Source organism: Astyanax mexicanus, chromosome 1 (genome assembly GCF_023375975.1).
Source record: "Astyanax mexicanus isolate ESR-SI-001 chromosome 1, AstMex3_surface, whole genome shotgun sequence".
In the NCBI taxonomy this organism is placed as follows: Eukaryota; Metazoa; Chordata; class Actinopteri; order Characiformes; family Acestrorhamphidae; genus Astyanax; species Astyanax mexicanus.
Window position 1 is genome coordinate 121,873,301 of NC_064408.1, and position 22,677 is coordinate 121,895,977.

General features: G+C 33.6%; 1 protein-coding gene across 2 annotated transcripts; it reads left to right on the plus strand.

Moving 5' to 3' along the window:
• The first annotated feature begins 462 nt into the window (after nucleotides 1-462).
• On the plus strand, nucleotides 463-22,677 carry ifnlr1 (interferon lambda receptor 1). 2 transcript variants are annotated; one of them, XR_007426811.1, is made up of 8 exons: nucleotides 463-807; nucleotides 8,627-8,753; nucleotides 10,510-10,676; nucleotides 10,755-10,933; nucleotides 13,273-13,414; nucleotides 16,871-16,992; nucleotides 18,285-20,720; nucleotides 21,524-22,677. XR_007426811.1 is itself a non-coding variant. In XM_049467578.1 (7 exons), exons 1-7 carry the CDS (start codon nucleotides 765-767, stop codon nucleotides 19,188-19,190), a joined length of 1,686 nt encoding a protein of 561 aa, XP_049323535.1. In that variant the 5' UTR covers nucleotides 463-764; the 3' UTR covers nucleotides 19,191-22,677. The 2 variants fall into 2 exon arrangements, 1 of the variants encoding a protein (XP_049323535.1); XM_049467578.1 differs by having other exon boundaries at nucleotides 18,285-22,677.

Genomic DNA, 22,677 nt, shown 5'->3' on the forward strand with positions numbered 1-22,677 from the left:
AGGCATGAGTTAAATGACTTGAGGTATAAGATATGAGGTATAAGGCATCAGGTAAAATATGTGATGTTTAAAGCATGAGTTTTAAGGCAAGAGGTTTAAGGCATGAGGTATAATGCTTGAGGTATATGGCATGATGTAAAAAGCATGAGTTTTAAGGCAGGAGGTAAAAGACAAGCTATAAAACATGAGGTAAAAGGCATGCGGTTTAATGCATTAGGTATAAGGCATGCATTTTAAAGCAGGACGTTTAAGGCATGAGGTATGAGGTGCTGGTTATGAGGTATTTACACAACAGCAGGAAAAGCCTCACCTTTTTTTTTAAGATATTGTTTTTTTTTCACTTTCTGTTCTGCTTCTTGCTTATTGCCCTGCTGCTGCAGGCGTGTGGTTCAGCCGCCACAACCTGAAATACTAGACCGGGAGGGGGCAGGCCGAGAAAACGGAACACACCGATCAGGTAGCTCCAAAGTTCACCTCTACTCACACACACACCTCTACACACACCTGCAGGTGAGCACACCTTTACCCTCAGATCAGCAGAGATGGAACAGGCGGTGAAGACGGTGGACGGCTTGGAGCTTTCTCCTGACAGACAGAGAGAAAAACAGATAGTATGAAGTGAAGAAAATGAAGATCTGGACCATGATCTTCACCGGATTACTGGAGTGAGCTTCTGCTGCTACTGCTGTGGATTATTATTAATATTAATAATATTATTATTAATATTATAATCTGTATAACTGGATTTACTCTCCGGTGTGGATATGTGGCCCTTGAAAACGGCATTCCTGTTCCTTTTCTGCCCAGGTGAGTGTGTTTAATGTGTTCTTCTGGAAATGTAACGTTCCTAAACAGGGTTAAACTCTATAAAAACATAAAATATAAAATATGTAAAACCTACTATTATATACATGTATTTATATACTCTCAGACACATTACGAAAGCAAAAAATTCAAGAGGTTTCAATGGGTTCAGGTCTGGCGATTGACCGTCAAATTACTCGAATGTCAGTCAGCAACCTCAGGATTACATTAAGTGACCTACAAAAAGAATGGAAAATGTTAGCTTGGGTGAATTAGAGTCAGGGCTCAAGTCATGCAAATCTGGAAAATTTCCTTTTATCAGTGGGAAGCAAAGAAAAGACGAAAAAAATGAAGTTGAGCAGATAAAACATTTTCATTTTTAAGTTCTTACTGTCTGCAATCAAATAAAATCAAAGTAATTATAAGAAATACAGTGTTTTCCAAAGGTGTCTGGTTAGGAGTGCTACTTATCCCATTTTAGACCCTCTTTTTGTTGCTTTACGATGTCAGATAAACTCCATAAAACTCTATAAGAACACTCAATAAATATATATAATATGTAAAACCTTCTGCATACATTTTCAAAAGCCTTAAATCACATATAATGTCTCTGCAAAAACAGAAACTTTAGGGTACCAATTTAAAATAAGGATGCATTATAGAGGGTTAATAAAAGCTTAAAAAGGAATTTATTCTGCGTTTTTAGTTCATAAGAGTTATAAAACATCAATAAGCAGTTACAACACATAAATACAAAATGGCCTGTGGTGTACCAAATAGTGATTCCACATTAATTTATAGTGTTAAACCTCAGATCTTACTAGATTTGACATTTCTGTTAATAACTTTATTCATTTCACTATAATAACATATAATAAACAATTAAACTGACTTCATATGTTATTTAATTACATTCAGCTCTGGAAAAAATAAAAGATCACTTCAGTTTCTGAATCAGTTTTTCTGATTTTGCTATTTATAGGTTTATGTTTGAGTAAAATGAACATTGTTGTTTTATTCTATAAACTACAGACAACATTTCTCCCAAATTCCAAAATAAAAATATTGTCATTTAGAGCATTTATTTACAGAAAATGAGAAATGTCTGAAATAACAAAAAAGATGCAGAGCTCTCAGACCTCAAATAATGCAAAGAAAACACGTTCATATTCATAAAGTTTTAAGAGTTCAGAAATAATCATTGTTTGGTGGAATAACCCTGGTTCTGGTTTTTAATCACAGTTTTTTTATGCATTTTGGCATCATGTTCTCCTCCACCAGTCTTACACACTGCTTTTGGATAACAAAAGCAGTTATCCAACACTCCTGGTGCAAAAATTCAAGCATTTCAGTTTGGTGGTTTGGTGGCTTGTGATCATCCATCTTCCTCTTGATTATATTCCAGAGCTTTTCAATTTGCTAAAATGAAAGAAACTCATCATTTTTAAGTGCTCTCTTATTTTTATCCAGAGCTGTATGTTAAAATAAAAAGTAATTATCACTGTTGTTCTGTCTATTTATGTGTTATAAGTGCTTACTGATATTTATTAATGTAATTTTATAATGTTATAAACCCTTTATAAAGGAGCCTTATTTTAAAATGGTACCAACTTTAGTTCAGAAATCAATATTTGGTGGATTAACCCTGGTGGTTTTTAATCACATTTTTTTTCATGCATCTTGGCATCATGTTCTCCTCCACCAGTCTTACACACTGCTTTTGGATAACTTTATGCTGCTTTACTCCTGGTGCAAAAATTCAAGCAGTTCAGTTTAGTTTGATGGCTTGTGATCATCCATCTTCCTCTTGATTATATATTCTATATACCTATAAATAGTAAATCAGAGGAAAAGATCATTTTGAATTTTTCTCTTGTCCACATGTGGAGAGCAGAGGATGTTCAAACCTTTGGATCCTAAAAATGTGTCTGGTTTAAATAGAGATATAAAACTTGTATATCTAAAATGGTACAACCCATAGTATCATGTAGTAACTTAAAAGTGTTAAACAAACCAGAATACTGAAGAATGGCAGATTAAAGAAGCATTTAGCCGCTTTAATCTGGGGAGCTGTTAACTTGTGGTTTCTGATGCTGGTAAATCTGATGAACTTATCCTGTACAACAGAGGAAAATCTTGCTCTTCCTTTCCTGGGGTGGTCCTGATGAGTGCCAGTTCCATCATTATAATGTTTTTGATGGTATTAGTAGTGACTGCACTTGAGGATTCTTTCAAAGTTCTTGAAATTCTTTATTTCACATTGGCCAACCTAAATTTAGTTGAGTAGTTGTTTCTTCTCATAACCTGGATTAGAACATTACTCAAATATTCACTATTCACTGTATACCTGTAACTCTACCTCTTCACTACTTTACTTTAACTGATGCTCTCAAACACTTTATTAAGAGACAAGAAATTCAAGTAATTAACTCTTGATGAGTTCAGCACAGCTGTTAACTGAAATTAGCCTGATTTCCAGGTGACTCTACCCAATAAAACTGACTGAGAAAATATGAGAATCTGTTTTTTCCATATGTTTTTCTTCATAATTTAGATGACTTTAGTTTTAATCTACAGATGCAGAAAATTTTAAAATAATGAAAAACCCTGTATTTGATACGACATATGTAAAAATAACTTGGAAATAAGAACCAGAAAGACAAGCAAAGTTAAGAGAGATATAAAGACAGTTTAGAAAATGCAAACGATAGAGTTTTCTGGTAGATAATTGTTCTTTATTCTTTATTTTCAATGTATCTGAATTTTGTAATATAATATCATATGAAACCATACTATGTATTTAATTCTAAATCATCATTTAGAGCATTTATTTACAGAAAATGAGAAATGGTCTAAATAAGGAAAAAGGATGCAGAGCTTTCAGACCTCAAATAATGCAAATAAAACAAGTTCATATTCATAAAGTTTTAAGAGCTCAGAAATCAATATTTGGTGGAATAATATTAGACTGTATACCTGTAACTCTACCTCTTCACAACTTTATAACTGATGCTCTCAAACACTTTATTAAGAGACAAGAAGTTCAAATGATTTTCAATGACATCGAGTGACCTACAAAAAGAATGGCAAATACAAAAATAGCTGGTGTAAAGTAGAGTTAGGGCTTAAATAAAGCAAGTCATGTAAAACTGGAAAAGGGCTCTTCATCAGAGGTGGAAAAAGTACTGAAAAATTGTAATTAAGTAAAAGTACCTTTACTTTGCTAAAATTCTAAAAATCTAAAAATCTACTCGAGTAAAAGTAAAAAAGTACTCAATTTAAAATGTACTTTGAGTAAAAGTTACATAGTTACTTTTAATTAACTATGTTTTTAATTAAGTAAAAACAAATCATACATTTTTTAATTAGTTTTTAATGAACTATTATTCCACATAATAATTTGGATCTTTCAGGCAGTATTTGTTCAGAACACCTCCATAAAACATTTTCAAGAACAAGTGGAACAGGTTTCTATGATCCATTTATTTTTCTTTACTGTTAAAAAGTGATGATCATATAGGCGACTATAAACTGTATTTTTATAGTTTTACAGTTCATTATTATTTTTTAACTTGCCATAGCTATGCTTTAACTGCTACATTTTGTGTTGCATGAGGACGTTATTGCCTCATTATTCCACGCGTGAGCATCCATGCCAATTTCTTTTTAATTCAGACAATTGTTTTTTTTTTCCAGCATTTTATTTTTTACTCAGTAACGGGGAGTTTTCCAATGTAGTGAAGTAAATTACTTGTGTCAAAATGTACTTGAATAAAAGTAAAATTACCTATTTTAAAACTACTTTAAAAATTACAAAGTACTCATAAAATCTACTCAATTACAGTAACGTAAGTAAATGTAATTAATTACTTTCCACCTCTGCTCTTCACTATACCATATTTGTTTTTCTTATTTGAAGCAATCAAATAAAAATCAAAGTAAATATGAGAAATACAGTGTTTTTCAATTGTTTCTGGTTTAATCCTTGTGTGGTGTTCGGGTCTGTGGGACCCGTTTTCATTTTTCATCAAATGATACAAAAAAAAATATTTTTTCTAACTCAAACTCATTGGCATTGGCTCATTTTTTGTGGAAAACATATATCAAAAAACATTTTCAATAAACACACACTGAACACCTCCCCCCCCTCCCCCTAACCATTTATATTACATACAGTATGTTTGGCCAAGGGCTAATAAACATTGCTTCATTTGTTAATTTAAAACTAAACAAATTTTCTACTCATATCTTGAGTTTAATTCATTTTCTTTTGCATTTTATTAAAAAACTAATAAAAAAAGAGTAGCACTTTTTAAAAGAAATGTAACATAAGAAAGGTAAAGGGCAAATATTAACCATGTAAGCTGTTTATATTGCTTGCAGTTTAGGTGAAGCGAGCATGTGTAAAGCATTTTAATGTAAAATTGCTTAATTTTGCTGAATTAAATACAAGTAACAAAGTAAACGAGTAACAAAAACATGAACACCACACAAGGGTTAAAGTGCTACTAAACACCTTTTTCGACCCCTTTTTGTTGCTTTACAATGTCAGATCAAGCCAGGGAACCCTAACCCCAGTGCTTTAATAGAGAGAGAAGTGTGACAGTCTGTAAATGGGTGTATCTGAAGCCCCCCGGGTCTCTCAGGTCCTCTCAGTGTTGGAGAAGCTCTGCAGTAATAAGAGAACAGATCAGACCAGCGTCGGATTCTCGGATTAGGAAGCATCTGCTTCCCTCTGCACCTCTAAAGCACACAGACAATGCTGAGGGATGACTGCTATCTCATTCTACAGGCTGGAGGAGTGTGTGTGTGTGTGTGTAGTGTGTGTGTGTGTGTGTGTGTGTGTGTAGTGTGTGTGTGTGTATAAATGGAAGCACTGCTGCTGGAGGGAGAGGAATTCCTCCACCGGCTTTTTACAACTCCACCACCTGCTGCAGCGCTGACTGACTGAGCTAAATCTGAGATCAAGGCTGAGTGAGTGTGTGTGTTTGTGTGTGTGTGTGTGTGTGTGTGTGTGTGTGTGTGTGTGTGTGTGTGTGTGTTTGAGTGTGTGTGTGTTCACTTCTATCAATACACATATTTCTGTCCGTGCTTTACAAGGCCAGCAGTGTTAAATTGGCATCTACCCAGAAAAAATATATAAAAAGTCTCTCAGAAGCTACTTTTGGGTAGTGCACCTCCTGGTGAGAGACCCTTTACGACTATTATCAATTCAAAGGGCTGTACAGCTTGATTCAGGGCATGTCAGTGTGTCTTTGCTGTCATAACCCCAGGAAAAGTACACCTAGCGCGGCTTGTAACATGCAAAAAAACAAAGGTCTCATTCCATTGTTTTTTCATTTATTTTAAAATGTCTAGTTTTGTGTCTCTAGTATGAATAAATGCTCTGTGAGCTGTTTTTTGTGAAAAAATCAAAAAAGTGCTCCGGTGACTCAGTATAACACTGCTTTAGTCCTGTAAAGGAATGAGTGGGAAGAAGCAATATTTGCTCTTGTTTATGAATATTCATGCATGCAAAAAACATATCACTTCTCATTGGCTAAAAGTACACTGAAAAAAATTATGAGTAAAATTTACTTAAAACAAGTTTTGCAACTTTCTGCATTTGCTTTTTTTTAAGTTAATTTAATTTCAGTTACTTCAAGTCGGTTTCAAGATTTAAATGTTACACAGAGTAAATAAGTGAACTGAACAGTTGAGACAGCATAATATGTGTGTTTTAACTAAGAATATTAAAATTTCAGGAATTATAATATATTGTGTATCATAAATTAAGTAATTGTAATTGGGTAATATTGTATGCAGACATTTAGTAAAATTTACTAAAAGAAAGGATTGATTCAGTAAAAATAAATTAAGTAAAGTTTACTAAAAGAAAGGATTGATTCAGTAAAAATAAATGAAGTAAAGTTTACTAAAAGAAAGGATTGATTCAGTAAAAAATAAATGAAGTAAAGTTTACTAAAAGAAAGGATTGATTCAGTAAAAATAAATGAAGTAAAGTTTACTAAAAGAAAGGATTGATTCAGTAAAAATAAATGAAGTAAAGTTTACTAAAAGAAAGGATTGATTCAGTAAAAATAAATGAAGTAAAGTTTACTAAAAGAAAGGATTGATTCAGTAAAAATAAATGAAGTAAAGTTTACTAAAAGAAAGGATTGATTCCGTAAAAATTAATTAAGTAAAGTTTAGTAAAAGAAAGGATTGACTGAAGTTCAGTTCACTTATTTACTCTGTGTAACATTTAAATCTTGAAACTGAACTGAAGTTACTGAAATTTACATGAAATTAAATTTACTTAAAAAAAGCAAATGCAGAAAGTTGCAATACTTTTTTAAGTAAATTTTACTCACCATTTTTTTCAGTGTACTTCGACACCATGTGGCAGCGAGACGGACAACAGTTAGAAACTTATTTACACCAATAACAGTCTTTGCAATGTCATATGTTATTTTACAACATGTGTAATAAGGCCCTGCTAAGTGCAGTTCAGCCACTGACCTAGTCTTAGAGTCTGTATAAAACACCAAATTCACCGGAGATCCTATTTAAACCTATAGTTACTCACACACAGAGGTGGGTAGTCCAGGTCTAGAAAGTGTTTTTCCTCCATAGTCTTTTTCTAACCATTTGTTCCTTACCTCAGAATTACTGGGTAAAGTATATAAATAACACTGATGTGTTATTCGCACAAATAACACAGGAATGAACTGCATGCTGTTCTTAGCTCTGTTATTCAGCTCCTATCTGACGAGACGGCGAAGCCGCTCGGCTTCAGCTCTGTCTGTGGGCGGTCGCGAGCCGAGGTGGGCAGGGCCATGAATACTAATTCGCGGGTTGACGTAGAAACTTTCTGTAAAAATTAGGAGTGACTCCAATTAACAGGGCTGAAACAACAAGTCTTAGTCAAAGTACAAGCAAAGGTAAAATCCAGATACGAGCTTGTCCGAAACATCAGAGCCAATTACACAGTCCTAAAAGGATAAACATAGATAAAAAATGTCACAAACCAGAGCTAAAAACATCAAGGTAAACAAGCAAAGGGAGCAAGACTGAATCACAAACAAGAGATAAAAACAATCAAAGAAATAACACTCGTTCTGAAGCTGAAACTTTGCGAAAGGCAGCACAAATAGACCTGTATATATAGAATGGAAAACAGCTGAAAGGATTCAAAACCCAGGTGAGGCTGATCTGCCAAAGGCATTCTGGCAGTTGGAGTTTGTAAAAAGTGGTTTGTGCACTGCTGTCTGTCCAAGTGTGCATAGCAAACCAAGATAGTAATGAACGTCTGACTGTTGACTGTTGTCAGGGTTTCAATCAGTAAGTGGAGCTCCTGTGTTTTCTGTTGCCAAGATAAACAAGCAAAACTCCAGAAATGTACCAGAACACACCTCATTTTTTAGACCACCACACCCATCAGTGTAGATATATTCAGAAACACTGCTGCTATTTAAACAATGTAGGCGGAAGGTGTGAAAATACAGCAGACTTTTGGCGGGGTGTAAGATAGCAATGATTATCACATTACGCATTGCGCAGGGTGTAAATCATTGAACTGACAGAGAATGATGCTCCTTTTGATACATTTCCTCACTTCAGGACATCGGCTGGGATGCCAGATTCAGCAACTTACACTTTCTTTTGTAAATTACCTTTGAAAAAGGAAAAGGGTTCTTTTGGTTCAGTAAATAAAGTAAAATAAAGTCTGATTTGTCATTTTTACTATTTAGTATGCATTTATTTTCAGATTTTGATGATATCTGAATCTAATCTAATATTAATCACCTTGTCGTCTCTCTCTCTGTTTGTCTTTTTGCAGGTTTTTGGTGCCACGACTGCAATAAAACGAAGCTTCATTTCGTATCTAAGAATTTTTTCAGGGAGCTTTACTGGGATGAAGTGCACATCCCTGGTCAGGAGGTTCTGTACACTGTTCAGTATAAGCCGTAAGTTTGACTGGCCTTTTCTTATTTTTCTTACTGTGGTGCAAAACATGTAACAATAAACTGTGCAAAAATAAAACAACATTACGATAAATTAGGGTGTCAACAATAAAGCAATTAAAATGTGGTTAATTTGGAATCAGTAACACGTTTTTATTTTTTTGCCATCACAATTAATTACGCCATCAAGTTGATTAGGTGCATTTTATCTGATATATTAGTCAGATAATACACAGCTATAAAGGAACGCTGTCTTTCTGCTGCTCCATGCTGTTTACACACTAAGAGTGCAGTATGTGCAGCACTCACTGTTGAAATTGAGATTGAAAACACTGTGTTTAAAAGCGCAGCTGCAAGTTTTCAGTGTTCTGTGTTAAATCAGCTTCACACTGCACAGATATACAGATATACATGCTGGATCACAGCATCTTCTCACTATATTTACTTGCATGCTCCCGCACCAGACAGCTCTGACCAATCAGAGGAGATGATGTGCTCACGTGGTTTACTATTATTCAGTATCCACTATGAATTATTCAGTAACAATATTTTCTTATATTAATATTTATCAGTCTATACTATTAATTATTCAGTATTTACTACAAATTATTTAGTATCCACTATAAATTATTATGTATCCACTATGAATTATTCAGTAACAATATTATTTTATCAGTGATTTAATCAGTCTATACTATTATTTACCAAGTACTCACTTTTAATTATTCAGTATCCACTATGAATACTATTAATTACTTAGTACTCACTATTAATTATTTAGTAGGCACTATGAATTATTGAGTCTGTACTATTAATTACTTAGTACTCACTATTAATTATTTAGTAGGCACTATGAATTATTAAGTCTGTACTAATAATTATTTAGTACTTGCTATGAATTATTAAGTAGGCACTATGAATTATTGAGTCTGTACTAATAATTATTTAGTACTCACTATGAATTATTTAATACACACTATGAATTATTAAGTCTGTACTATTAATTATTGAGTACTTGCTATGAATTATTTAGTAGGCACTATGATTTATTAAGTCTGTACGATTAATTACTTAGTACTTACTATTAATTGCTTAGTACTCACTATGAATTATTTAGTACTTACTATGAATTATAAGGTCTGTACTATTAATTACTTAGTACTTACTATGAATTATTTAGTACTTACTATGAATTATTTAGTACTTACTATGAATTATTTAGTACTTACTATTAATTACTTAGTACTCACTATGAATTATTTAGTACGCACTATGAATTATAAGGTCTGTACTATTAATTATGTAGTACTTACTATGAATTATTTAGTACTTACTATGAATTATTAAGTCTGTACTATTAATTACTTAGTACTCACTATGAATTATTTAGTACTTACTATGAATTATAAGGTCTGTACTATGAATTATTAAGTACTTACTATGAATTATTAAGTCTGTACTATTAATTACTTAGTACTTACTATGAATTATTTAGTGCTTACTATGAATTATTTAGTACGCACTATGATTTATTAAGTCTGTACTATCAATTGCTTAGTACTCACTATCAATTATTAAGTATCCACTTTTAATTATTTAGTATCTACTATGAGTTAATCAGTATCCAGTATGAAATGTTTGGTATATAATATAGATTATTTAGTAATGTGAATTATGCAGGTTTTATTGCAGTGTTTTATTTCTGTATTTTTTTTATTCAGCGCTGACTGAAGGATTGTGTTCTTCTACATTATTATAGATATGGCGAGTCTGTGTGGAGTGAGATTATGGGATGTCAGAATATCTCGGAGTTGTTCTGTGATCTGAGCTCTGTGATGAGGGATGTTTATGGGAGATATTTCGTCAGAGTGATGGTGAACGGCTCGTGCATGGGGAAATACATGAACTACATTCCTGTGGAGCAGAGTAAGAGCCTTCACTAACTCTGATTAGTATTATTACACTGTAAATATATATTTCATATATATATATCTGTATCTGCAGCCGTGCTCGGAGCTCCGGAGGTTTCGCTAACTGTGTCTGACTCCTCCCTCACTGTGATCATCACCACACCCCCAGCTCCCCACAACCAATCCATCACAGAGATCAGCCGAAACTGGTCCGGCAAACCCCACATTAACTACGAGCTCCAGCTCACTAACTCCGCCTCCGGAGCCAAACAGGTACGCTCTGACTCCTCCCACAACACAGGTTACCCCACGTAACCCAACAGCCAAACACTCTCCCATAAACATCACCATTATTAAAAACACTTCTACAGTTTCAACTTCAGCTGTCCTGCAAAGGTCAGTAAAACATGTCAGTAATGCTGGTAATTGTATCTGAAATATTTAGTATCCATTATGAATTATGAATTCTGGTTAGTATACACTGTGTTGTTCAGTTGCATCTGAAATATTTAGTATCCATTATGAATTCTGGTTAGTATACACTGTGTTCAGTTGCATCTGAAATATTTAGTATCCATTATGAATTATGAATTCTGGTTAGTATACACTGTGTTGTTCAGTTGCATCTGAAATATTTAGTATCCATTATGAATTATGAATTCTGGTTAGTATACACTGTGTTCAGTTGCATCTGAAATATTTAGTGTCCATTATGAATTATGAATTCTGGTTAGTATACACTGTGTTGTTCAGTTGCATCTGAAATATTCAGTATCCATTATGAATTATGAATTCTGGTTATTATACACTGTGTTGTTCAGTTGCATCTGAAATATTCAGTATCCATTATGAATTATGAATTCTGGTTAGTATATGCTGTGTTGTTCAGTTGCATCTGAAATATTCAGTATCCATTATGAATTATGAATTCTGGTTATTATACACTGTGTTGTTCAGTTGCATCTGAAATATTCAGTATCCATTATGAATTATGAATTCTGGTTATTATACACTGTGTTGTTCAGTTGCATCTGAAATATTTAGTATCCATTATGAATTATGAATTCTGGTTAGTATACACTGTGTTGTTCAGTTGCATCTGAAATATTCAGTATCCATTATGAATTATGAATTCTGGTTATTATACACTGTGTTGTTCAGTTGCATCTGAAATATTCAGTATCCATTATGAATTATGAATTCTGGTTATTATACACTGTGTTGTTCAGTTGCATCTGAAATATTCAGTATCCATTATGAATTATGAATTCTGGTTAGTATACGCTGTGTTGTTCAGTAGTCGCTCTGATTGATTCAGTAACCCTTAAGAAGGACTGTAATTTTACAATTCATATATTTGCCAATTACAGAAACCATTCACTTCGCTTACTATTTTTGTCAGACACTGCAGATTTATACTGCAGATTCATACACCCCGGAAATTCATACTGGATGACAGTGGCAACCTGGTTATTACTGTCATGCTATAAAATTACACAAACTGCAGATTCATACTGGATTAAAATATTTTTATTGTTAGTGTCAGATTGTAAAAACACTACACACAATGTCAATTCATACTGGATTAAAATCACTCAACAGTTATTACTGTTAGACTATAAAGAACCGCATGCTTCAGATTCATACTGGACTACAATCACTGCATTGTTACTGTCAGACTGTAAAGAACTAAACACTTCAGATTCGTACCTGTTTAAAATGATGTATTTGACACTGTCAGACTGGGAAAACATTAGGCAGCCTGGAAGTTCATACTGGATGACAGTGGCAACATGGTTATTACTGTCAGGCTATAAAATTGCACAAACTGCAGATTCATACTGGATTAAAATAACTTAATTGTTACTGTCAGACTGTAAAAACACTACACACAATGTAAATTCATACTGGATTAAAATCACTCCACAGTTATAACTGTAAGACTATAAAGAACTGCACACCCAGATTCATACTGGATTAAAATAATTTACTGTCAGACTGTAAAGAACTTCACACACTAAGATTCATACTGGATTGCAATCACTGCATTGTTACTGTAAGACTGTGAAGAACTTCACACACTAAGATTCATACTGGATTAAAATCACTGCACAGTTATCACTGTTTAATTCTTAAAGCTACATACACAACAGACTAACTATCATACTGTAAAAAAAACTACACACAACAAATTCATACTGGCTAAAAGTAATTCAGGTGTTACTGGCAAAGAGTAAACACTACATACACAGCAGATTCATACTCAATTAAAGTTACTCTACAGTTAATACTGTCAGACTGTAAAAAAAACACAGTAGATTCATACTGGATTAAAATAATTCAAATTGCCACTGACAAAAATGCAGTTACTGTCACAGTCTAACACAACAAGCTGGAAATTCATACTGGCACTGACACTGACAACATAGTCATGACTGTCAACTTGTAATTCATACTGGATTAAAACCACTCCACAGTTATTTTAACTCTAACTATCATACTGTAAAAAAATACAGAAAGTGCTGATTCATACTGGATCATTAAAAAAACATCCATGCATTAGTATTACTATTAGTATATCATTTTTAATAAGTTTCTGTTTTTTTCCACAGAAAATTCAGAACAGCTCTGGCGTAATTACGGTCATCAGTCTGGAGTTAAACACTGAGTACTGCGGAACGGCGTTCTACATGTGGACTCATCCCTCTTCCCCCAAACAGAGCGAGAATACCACCTTCTGCACCACTTTACCAGGTAAGAACTCAGGTATTAAAAATCCATCACCTTTCATCCCATAACTAGGAGGTGATGGGCTGCTCTCTAGTATCGACAACATCCTATTCTCCTGAAGTCACAGTCATGTTTTACTGTTTCTCCAGTTATTACATCTAAGCAAGAGTAGCACCTCTCAGTCAGTTTTATGAAGCAAAGTCTCCTAGAACTTCAGGCTAATTTCAGTTAACAGCTGTGCTGAACTCATCAAGAGTTAATTACTTGAATTTCTTGTCTCTTAATAAAGTGTTTGAGAGCATCAGTTAAAGTAAAGTAGTGAAGAGGTAGAGTTACAGGTATACAGTGAATAGTGAATATTTCAGTAATGTTCTAATCCAGGTTATGAGCAGCAAGAACTACTCAACTAAATAAAGAACATTACAATGATGAAACTGGCACTCATCATGACTGCCCCAGGAAAGGAAGATCAAGAGTTTTACTTTGGCAATATAGTGTAGCATGATCTTTTTCTTAATGAAAAAGCTAAATTTTAAACTTTTAGTTTCTAATCACCATCAGAAAGCCTGTGACTGTTTTAAATAATTATTTATTTATTTATTTATTTATTATTACTTGTATTTATTTATTTTTATTTATTTTGATTAATTTAATGTTTTATATTTTCATTCTTGTTCTTAGTTCTATTATTATTTTAATTACTTATCATTTTTAACATTTTACTTTATTTTTACTATTATCTATTTACTTATTTTATATATTATACATTTTTTAGTTTTTAGATGTCAAATTAGTTTTTTTCATGGTATTTTACATATATATTTACTGTTTTACATATATATATATATTTTATTAAATGTTGATTTAAAAGTAGTACTTCTGTTATTTATTTATTATTTTGTTTACTATTTTATTTCTTATTATTTTCTAAATTATTATTAAATGTGTTCAATCCCTTTGATGTTATAAAGGCTCGGCAACTTTGTGAATGAGGGTCACCCTCAATGTTTTTTACCGAGTGAAAATAAAGGTTGATTGATTGATTGATTGAAATTAATAATTAAAATAAAAAAAAAAATTAAATTAAATTAAATATAAAATAAAAAAATCTGTAACAAATAAAAGTTGTTTAAAGTGAAGGTTAATAAATGTAGATTAATGTATTGTAACACAGAGCTTATATAAAAAAAAAAAACATAACCCTTTATACTCTATACAGATAGTGAAAGTTTTTCAGTTTTTTAAAGCGGTTTTTAGTTTCGGTTTCTCTGAAAGTTTCTCTCTCGCTCTGCAGGAAGGAATCTTGACCTCATTGCGCAATTCTCAAATATCCCACTACTGTTTACCCAACACTCTTTACCTGTCCCTGTACTTCCTGTCTACCTGTCCCCGGGGCTGAAATACGACCCTGTACATTTTAATCAACATTTACTCTGAATTAACACATTCATTTTCACATTCTCTTTTTAGAACTGTCTTGTAACGTATGCATACTTATATTATATTATATTTCTATGTCACATCAGTCACTTTCGTAATCGATGTCATTGCACTTTACTCTGTTAATTATTTAATTATTTATGACCATTAGCAACATCTACTGCACTGCTCCGTTTACAGATAGATCCTTATAGTTAGGTTTTTTTTTTTTATATAGCCTTATATATTTTCTATTCTTCTGTGTTTTGATTTGTCTGAGTATGTTTCTTATTGTATTGTGTTGTTGCTGCTGGATGCCTAAATTTCCTTCGGGATAAATAAAGTATCTATCTATCTATCTATCTATCTATCTATCTATCTATCTATCTATCTATCTATCTATCTATCTATCTATCTATCTATCTATCTATCTATCTATCTATCTATCTATCTATCTATCTATCTATCTATTACACTTATAGAGGAACATTATCCTTAACTAAAAACAACTTTTATACAATGTATACATAATTAACAATTAAGGCAATTCTACAATTAATTTAGTTATTTTCACAGAAACATATATATATATATATATATATATATATATATATATATATATATATATATATATATATATATATATATATATATGTCCAATAATTTCCTGTCTGTTTAGTGATCTTAAGGCACTGTGCAGTTTGATTTAGGGCGTGTCAGTGTGTCTTTGCTATCGTAACGACGGGAAAAGTACACCTTGCACGATTCAAAACGCAACACAAAAGGCATGTACTTATTCTCTTAATTTATAATGGGTGTGGTTAATGTTGGACGTAATGTGAAATAAACCAATCAGAGTGTCACTTACCTCACATTCCATTCAAGAGCCAGGTGATATCTCAAGAGCTTTCCTTGTAGACAATACAGATACTATGCCATAACTTGGCGCATTTTCAGACCTATCACTGATTGAGTATATATATATATATATATATATATATATATATATATATATATATATATATATATATATATATATATACACACACAACTGAATACAGCACTTAATTAACTCATGGTGCCCTACTTAATTGTTCTAAAGCTCTGGAAAAAAAAAATAAGAGAGCACTTAAAAATTATGATTTTCTTTGGTTTTACCAAATTGAAAACCTCTGGTTTCTTCAAGAGGAAGATGGATGATCACAAACCATCAAACCAAGCTGAACTGCTTGAACTTTTGCACCAGGAGTGTAAAGCATGAAGTTATACAAAAGCAGTGTGTAAGACTGGTGGAGGAGAACATGATGCCAAGATGCATAAAAACTGTGATTAAAAACCACCAGGGTTATTCCATCAAATATTGATTTCTGAACTCTTAAAATTTAAATAAACATGTTTTTTTATTTTGAATTTGGGAAAAATGTTGTCCGTAGTTTATAGAATTAAACAACAAAGTTCATTTGTGTCGAAGGTGCACCGTGTGGTTTGATTTAGGGCGTGTTAGCGTGTCTTTGCTATCGTAGCGACGGGAAAAGTACACCTTGCACGGTTCAAAACGCAACACAAAAGGCATGTACTTATTCTCTTAATTGATCATAAGTGAGGTTAAATAGACAAATCAGTGTGTCTTTGCTATCGTAATGATGGGAAAAGTACAACTTGCACCATTCAAAATGCAACACAAAAGGCATGTACTTAGTCTCTAAATTAATATAGGGTGTGGTTAAATAAATCAGTGTGTCTTTGCTATCGTAACGACGGGAAAAGTACAACTTGCACCATTCAAAATGCAACACAAAAGGCATGTACTTAGTCTGGTCCAACAAACGCTTCTTAGCAGAGGAAACTGAGCTGCTCGTTCAAGCTGTGAAGGAGCTCCAGCAGCTCATTTACAGGAAACGATTAAAAGATTAGAATCTTATCAAAGTCTGAATAAAAAGTGATTCTTCTGGTAAATATTATAAATAATTTAGAAATGATATTATAAAAATATTTAGTGTTTAAGGGCAGAAAAAAGCACAGTTTTCTGATAATTAAACCCATATTTCTCACCTGCTGCAGGTAAATCCTGGATGCACATTTTAGTGGTGCCTGGTGTATTGGCTCTGTTCCTGCTGATCATCTTGGCCTTGGCCCTGTGCCAGCTGTACGTTATGAGGAAGCAGCGTTTGCCTGATATGCTGGTAAGAGTCTATTTTTATCAGGTTTACTGGAGTGGGAAATTTCCCCAGGTGAGCGTACCTGGAAGATACTGAACCACCTCGCCTTATTCCCAGCACCAACAACCTGCTAGATTAGGAACTTCTGAGTCAACACTGTAAATAAATAGTAAAGTGATTCAGATTGTGAAGGAACACATAAGGAAACATGTAGTAACTCAAAAGTGTTGTTAGGGCCATTCCTTCGAATGGATGCCATTTGCTTGTTGTAACTTTTTTCAAATTAAACTGAAAAAAAAAAAATCAACTCTAAATCTAAAAACACATGTATTTATCTATTCAAAACATGTACTGATTAATCTCAGGCAGCTTTATTTTTTTTTTACTTTCATTTTTAAAGTAAAAAGATTAAAGGTTTTTAATCTGAAGATGTTTACATTTTCTCAGTCCTGTTACCAAAACTCATGTGAGATTTAAATAATTACTTTGATTTTCTATAAAGAAAGTGTTTATTTTAAAGACTGCATGTTCAAATAATTGATTTATGAAAAAAAAAATCACTCCTAGCAGCGCTAGCCGCGGTTAGCAACAGGCTATAGGCCGATATACTTTTCTCTGAATGGAGAAAGAGCTAGCACTTTGCGCAGGTAAGTGGCTAATGCTAATACTGCTCCAGCCTTAGTGCTGGAGAAACTTCACTGAAGCTCCTGTATAACTCTGTACTTCAGCAGAGTGACTTTACTGCTCCTTAATACCTGACTGATAGAATTCATACATAAGGAGCACCGGATTATATAAGATGCACTGATGATTTTTTTTGAAAAATTAAAGGATTTTAAGTGCGAAAGTGTGAAAAATACGGTACACAAATTGAATATATTCTGTAATATATATATATATATGTCTGTAAACCAAATATATTTTGAAATACATATATTTGCAGTAGGCAACCATTCCAAACATAGCAAACGTTATTTTCTAACGTATCAACTCTAATCTAACTGTAGGACAGTTTAGAACTTTAGAATGCTAACTGCTAAATGTTAACAGAATGCTATTGCTAATGCTTCACTCACTCAAGCATGTTAGCTAGCTAGCACTGCTAATTATAAATAAAAAACATCAAGGGTTAATTTTGAATGTTAGCATTTTGTTAGCATTGCTTGTCCGGAACATAAATTAATGTATCCTACATTTTTGTAAACCAACTATATTTTGAAATATATATTTTTGGAATAGCCAGTGAATTCTGTATTTTGAAATTTCCAGTGACCAATTGTTTTCAATGGCCTTTCTTTTGTTTTCTTTTGTTTCAGAAAAAAATGAATCCCAAGAGGGACACGCCTCCATATTACACTGATCTGAAGGTGAAGATAGACGTTGTGAGGATATACTCAGAATCTCCGTGGAACTTTGCTAAGCCTCATCCTGGAGTATTCCCGGTTGTGGAACGGCCATTGGTTAAAAGCAATGGCAGCAGCTATGCAGCCCAGGATTGTGGTGGACTTCCATGGGAAGGTAATTCTTATGCCAACCAGCATGTGGCGCTGGTGGAAAACTCAGACTCAAGCAATGCGTCCTCTACCAGCTACGGTTTGGTGGTACCAGAGGATGTGGAGGAGTCGCCGAATTCTCCTAACAGTAGCGGGTTGGGAGATTCCATTGGTAGCGACGGTTTGGTGCCGATGACGTTATGCTCTGGAGGTTGTGGTGAGCCAGTGCAGGACTTGAACCGATGCTCCGAGCTGGATAAGGCTTTAGTGCTGCCAGTGTTGCGTGGTGAAGGTGGAAAACTGGAATTCTCGCTAATTGGAACATCATCGCTTCTAGCTAACATCCCAGAAGTCCAACAAATGGCACCAGTTGGAGAACGGACTCTTCTGCTGACCGATCTCGTCACCGAGGATGAGATGGAATCATCGGACAGTGGATTCGCTTCCGATTACGGAAGAACCTACATCCCAAACTACGTGCAGCAGAACTTTACAGAGATGCCCTGCACCCACGCTAATCCGTTAGCATCCTCATCTGACTTTACCTCAACCTACAGGCAAAACTGGGTGCCAGGAATACCCCTGGAGTCCCACCTCAGTGAACAAATGACTGAACTAGATAAAGAAGAAGAAGAAGAAGCCGATGACGAAGAAGAAAACGAAGAAGATCCACTGTCTAGGTTGGGTGCCATTGTTTTGGATGGCTGGGTGGTTAAAATCCAAACATAGCAAACTTTATTCTTCCTAACGTATCAGCTCTAAGCTAACTGTAGGACTGTTTAGAACTTTAACAGAATGCTAACTGCTAAATGTTGACAGAATGCTAATGCTAATGCTTCACTCACTCAAGCAATGAATAAAAAACATTTAAGGGTTACTTTTGAATAAACCCATTCATGTAGCTAGCTTTAACAGAATGCTAATGCTAATGATCCATTTATGCAAGCATGCTAGCATTACTAGTTATAAATACATACCATCAAGGGTTGATTTTGAAGGCTAGCATTATGCTAACACAGTCGAGCTAGTTCAGTCAAGGGTTCATTTTGAAGGCTAGCATTAAGCTAATATGATCAAGCTAGTTCAGTCAAGGGTTCGTTTTAAATATTAGCATTATGCTGGACATTCGATCATGCTGGCTTAGCATTTTTGTGTCCACTTTCATGTAGCTAGCTTTAACAAAATGCTAATGCTAATTCTTTACTCATGCATGCATATTAGCATTGCTTGTTCTGACTGAAAACTGTCAGGGTTTGTTTTGAAGGTTAGCTTTATTATGAACATCCGATCATGCTAGCTTATCTCTTGACTGTCCAAACCTTTAGAATGCTAACATTAACAGAATGCTAATGCTAGCATTGGTAATTATGAGTAAAAACATCAAGGGTTCATTTTGAAAGTTAGCGTTATAATGGACATCCAACCATGCTAGCATATCTTTTATGTCCTTATTCATGTAGCTAGCTTTAACAGAATGCTAATGCTAATTCTCCATTCATACAAGCATGTTAACATTACTAGTTTTAAATACAAACAAACAAGGGTTAATTTTGAAGGCTAGCATTATGCTAATACAACCGTGCTAGTTCAGTCAAGGGTTCATTATAAATGTTAACATTTTGCTGGACATCTGATCCAGCTACTTCAGCATTTTGTCCGCATTCATGGAGCTAGCTTTGACAAAATGCTAATGCTAATTCTTTACTCATGCATGCATATTAGCATTGCTAGTTATGAATAAAAAACATTAACGGTTCGTTGTGAAGGTTAGCGTTAAAATGGAAATCAGATTATGCTAGCTCCACATTTTTGTCTGCTTTCCTGTAGCTAGCTTTAAAAGAATGTAAATGCTAAGTCTTTATTCATGTAAATATTTTAGCATTGCTAGTTATGAATAAAAAAAACACCAGCGGTTTGGTTTAAATGTTAGCATAATGCTAATCCAACCATGCTAGTTTATTATTTGCGTTCACTTGCATGAATATTAGCATTGCTTGTTTTTAATAGAAACTGTAGGTTTGTGTTGACTGTAATAATGCTATTACATTCAAAATTATTAGCATAATGCTAATAAGATCCTGGAGGCTTAGCATTTTTGCCTGCATTCATGTAGCTAGCTTTTAAAGAATGAAAATGCTAAGTCTCATGTAAATATATTAGCATTGCTAGTTATGGATAAAAAACATCAAGGGTTTATTTTGAGTTAGCATTATGCTGGACATCAGATCATGCTAGCTTATGATTTATGTCAGCATTTAGGTAGCTATTGTTAACAGAATGCTAATGCTAATATTTTAATCATGCTTGGGTATTAGCATTGCTAGTTCTGAATGGAAACTGTCAGGATTCATGTGAAATGTCATGTTAAAGGTTAGCATTATGCTAATAAGATCATGCTAGCTTATATTTTTTGTCCGCATTCGTGTAGCTAGCTTTAACAGAATGTAAATGCTAAGTCTTTCTCATGTAAATATGTTAGCATTGCTAGTTATGAATAAAAAACATCAAATGGTTTATTTTGAAGGTTAGCATTATGCTAATAGGATCCTGGGTCCGCATTCATGTAGCTAGATTTAACTGAATGTCTTCATTAGGTAAGCATGTTAGCATTGCTAGTTATGAATAAAAGCCATTAAAGGTTTATTTTTTGTGAAGGTTAGCGTTATGCATCAGATCATGCTAGTTTAGCATTTGTGTCCCTATGTATGTAGCTAGCTTTATCAGAATGTGAATGCTAACTGTTTACACATATACATATGTTAGCATTGCTAGTTATGAATAAAAACACCTACTGTTTGTTTTAAAAGTTAGCATTATTCTAATTAGAGCATGCTAGCTTAGCATGTTTGTGCCTGTTCATGTAGCTAGCTTTACCTGAATGTAAATGCTAAGTCTTTATTCAGGTAAGCATGTTAGCATTGCTAGTTATGAATAAAAACCATCAAAGCTATATTTTGCAGGTTAGCATTGTTATGAATTAAAACCATCAAATGTTTATTTTGAAGGTTAGCATTATGCTGGACATCAGATCATGGTAGCTTAGCATTTGTGTCAGCATTTAGGTAGCTATCGTTAACAGAATGCTAATGCTAATGTTTTAATCATGCTTGGGTATTAGCATCGCTAGTTCTGAATGGAAACTGTCAGGGTTCATGTTGAATGTTAGCATGACGCTAATAAGATCTTTCGTGGTTCAGCATTTTTGTGTAGCTAAATTGTAAGATAATGTGAATGCTAAGTCTTTTCTCATGCAATTATGTTAGCATTGCTAGTTATGAATTAAAACCATCAAAGGGTTTGAAGGTCAGCATTAGCATTAGCTAATTAGTATTAGTAGTAGCATTAGTATTAGCTTAGCATTTGTGTCACGTTAATAGAATGCTAATGCCAATGTTTTAATGCTTTAATGCTCGGGTATTAGCATTACTAGTTCTGAATGGAAACTGTCAGGGTTCATTATGCTAATGAGTTCCTGGAACCACATTTATGCAGCTAGCATTAACAGAATGTCTACATTCAGGTGAGTATGTTAGCATTGCTAGTGATGAATTAAAACCAGTAAAATTTTAGTTTTTATTTTTTGTGAAGGTTAGCATTATGCTGGACATCAGATCATGCTAGCTTAGCATTTGTGTCCATGTTTATGTAGCAGAGGTTGAAGAAGCATGAATGTAAAATACTTAATATGAAGAGTACGAGTCAAAAGTTCAGACACAACTCTTTTTATCCAAAGTTTTTCTTTATTTTGACGATTTTTTTAACTAAATTAAACATGAAGAAAATCTTTGGATGAGAAAATGTGTCCAATTTTTTTCCCGTCACTCTATATGAATGTCTGAAAGTGATTTATTATTATTACTATTTTTTTGAGTACTGTGACAACATATTTTTACATGAAATATATGGGTAATATTTTGTTCAGACAGTGCTAATGCTGCTAAAAATGAAAATGTGATAAAATGGGCCAGTTTATAACGTTCATAAACTGTTGCATCCAGTGACTGTAGAGGCCAGATCAGCTGATCCAACATTTCGTAAATATCCAGAGTGCCTGTGTTCATAAGAAAAGTACATAAGTTAAAGCAGGAACTATAAGATAATGTGACTGACCCACTTCTGTGTTCTTTGTATGTAATTTACCTGGAAACTGTATGTAATTTGATACACCTGGATGTGTATACGGTTGCACTCTTCAAAATAAAAGTCCTTTACACTG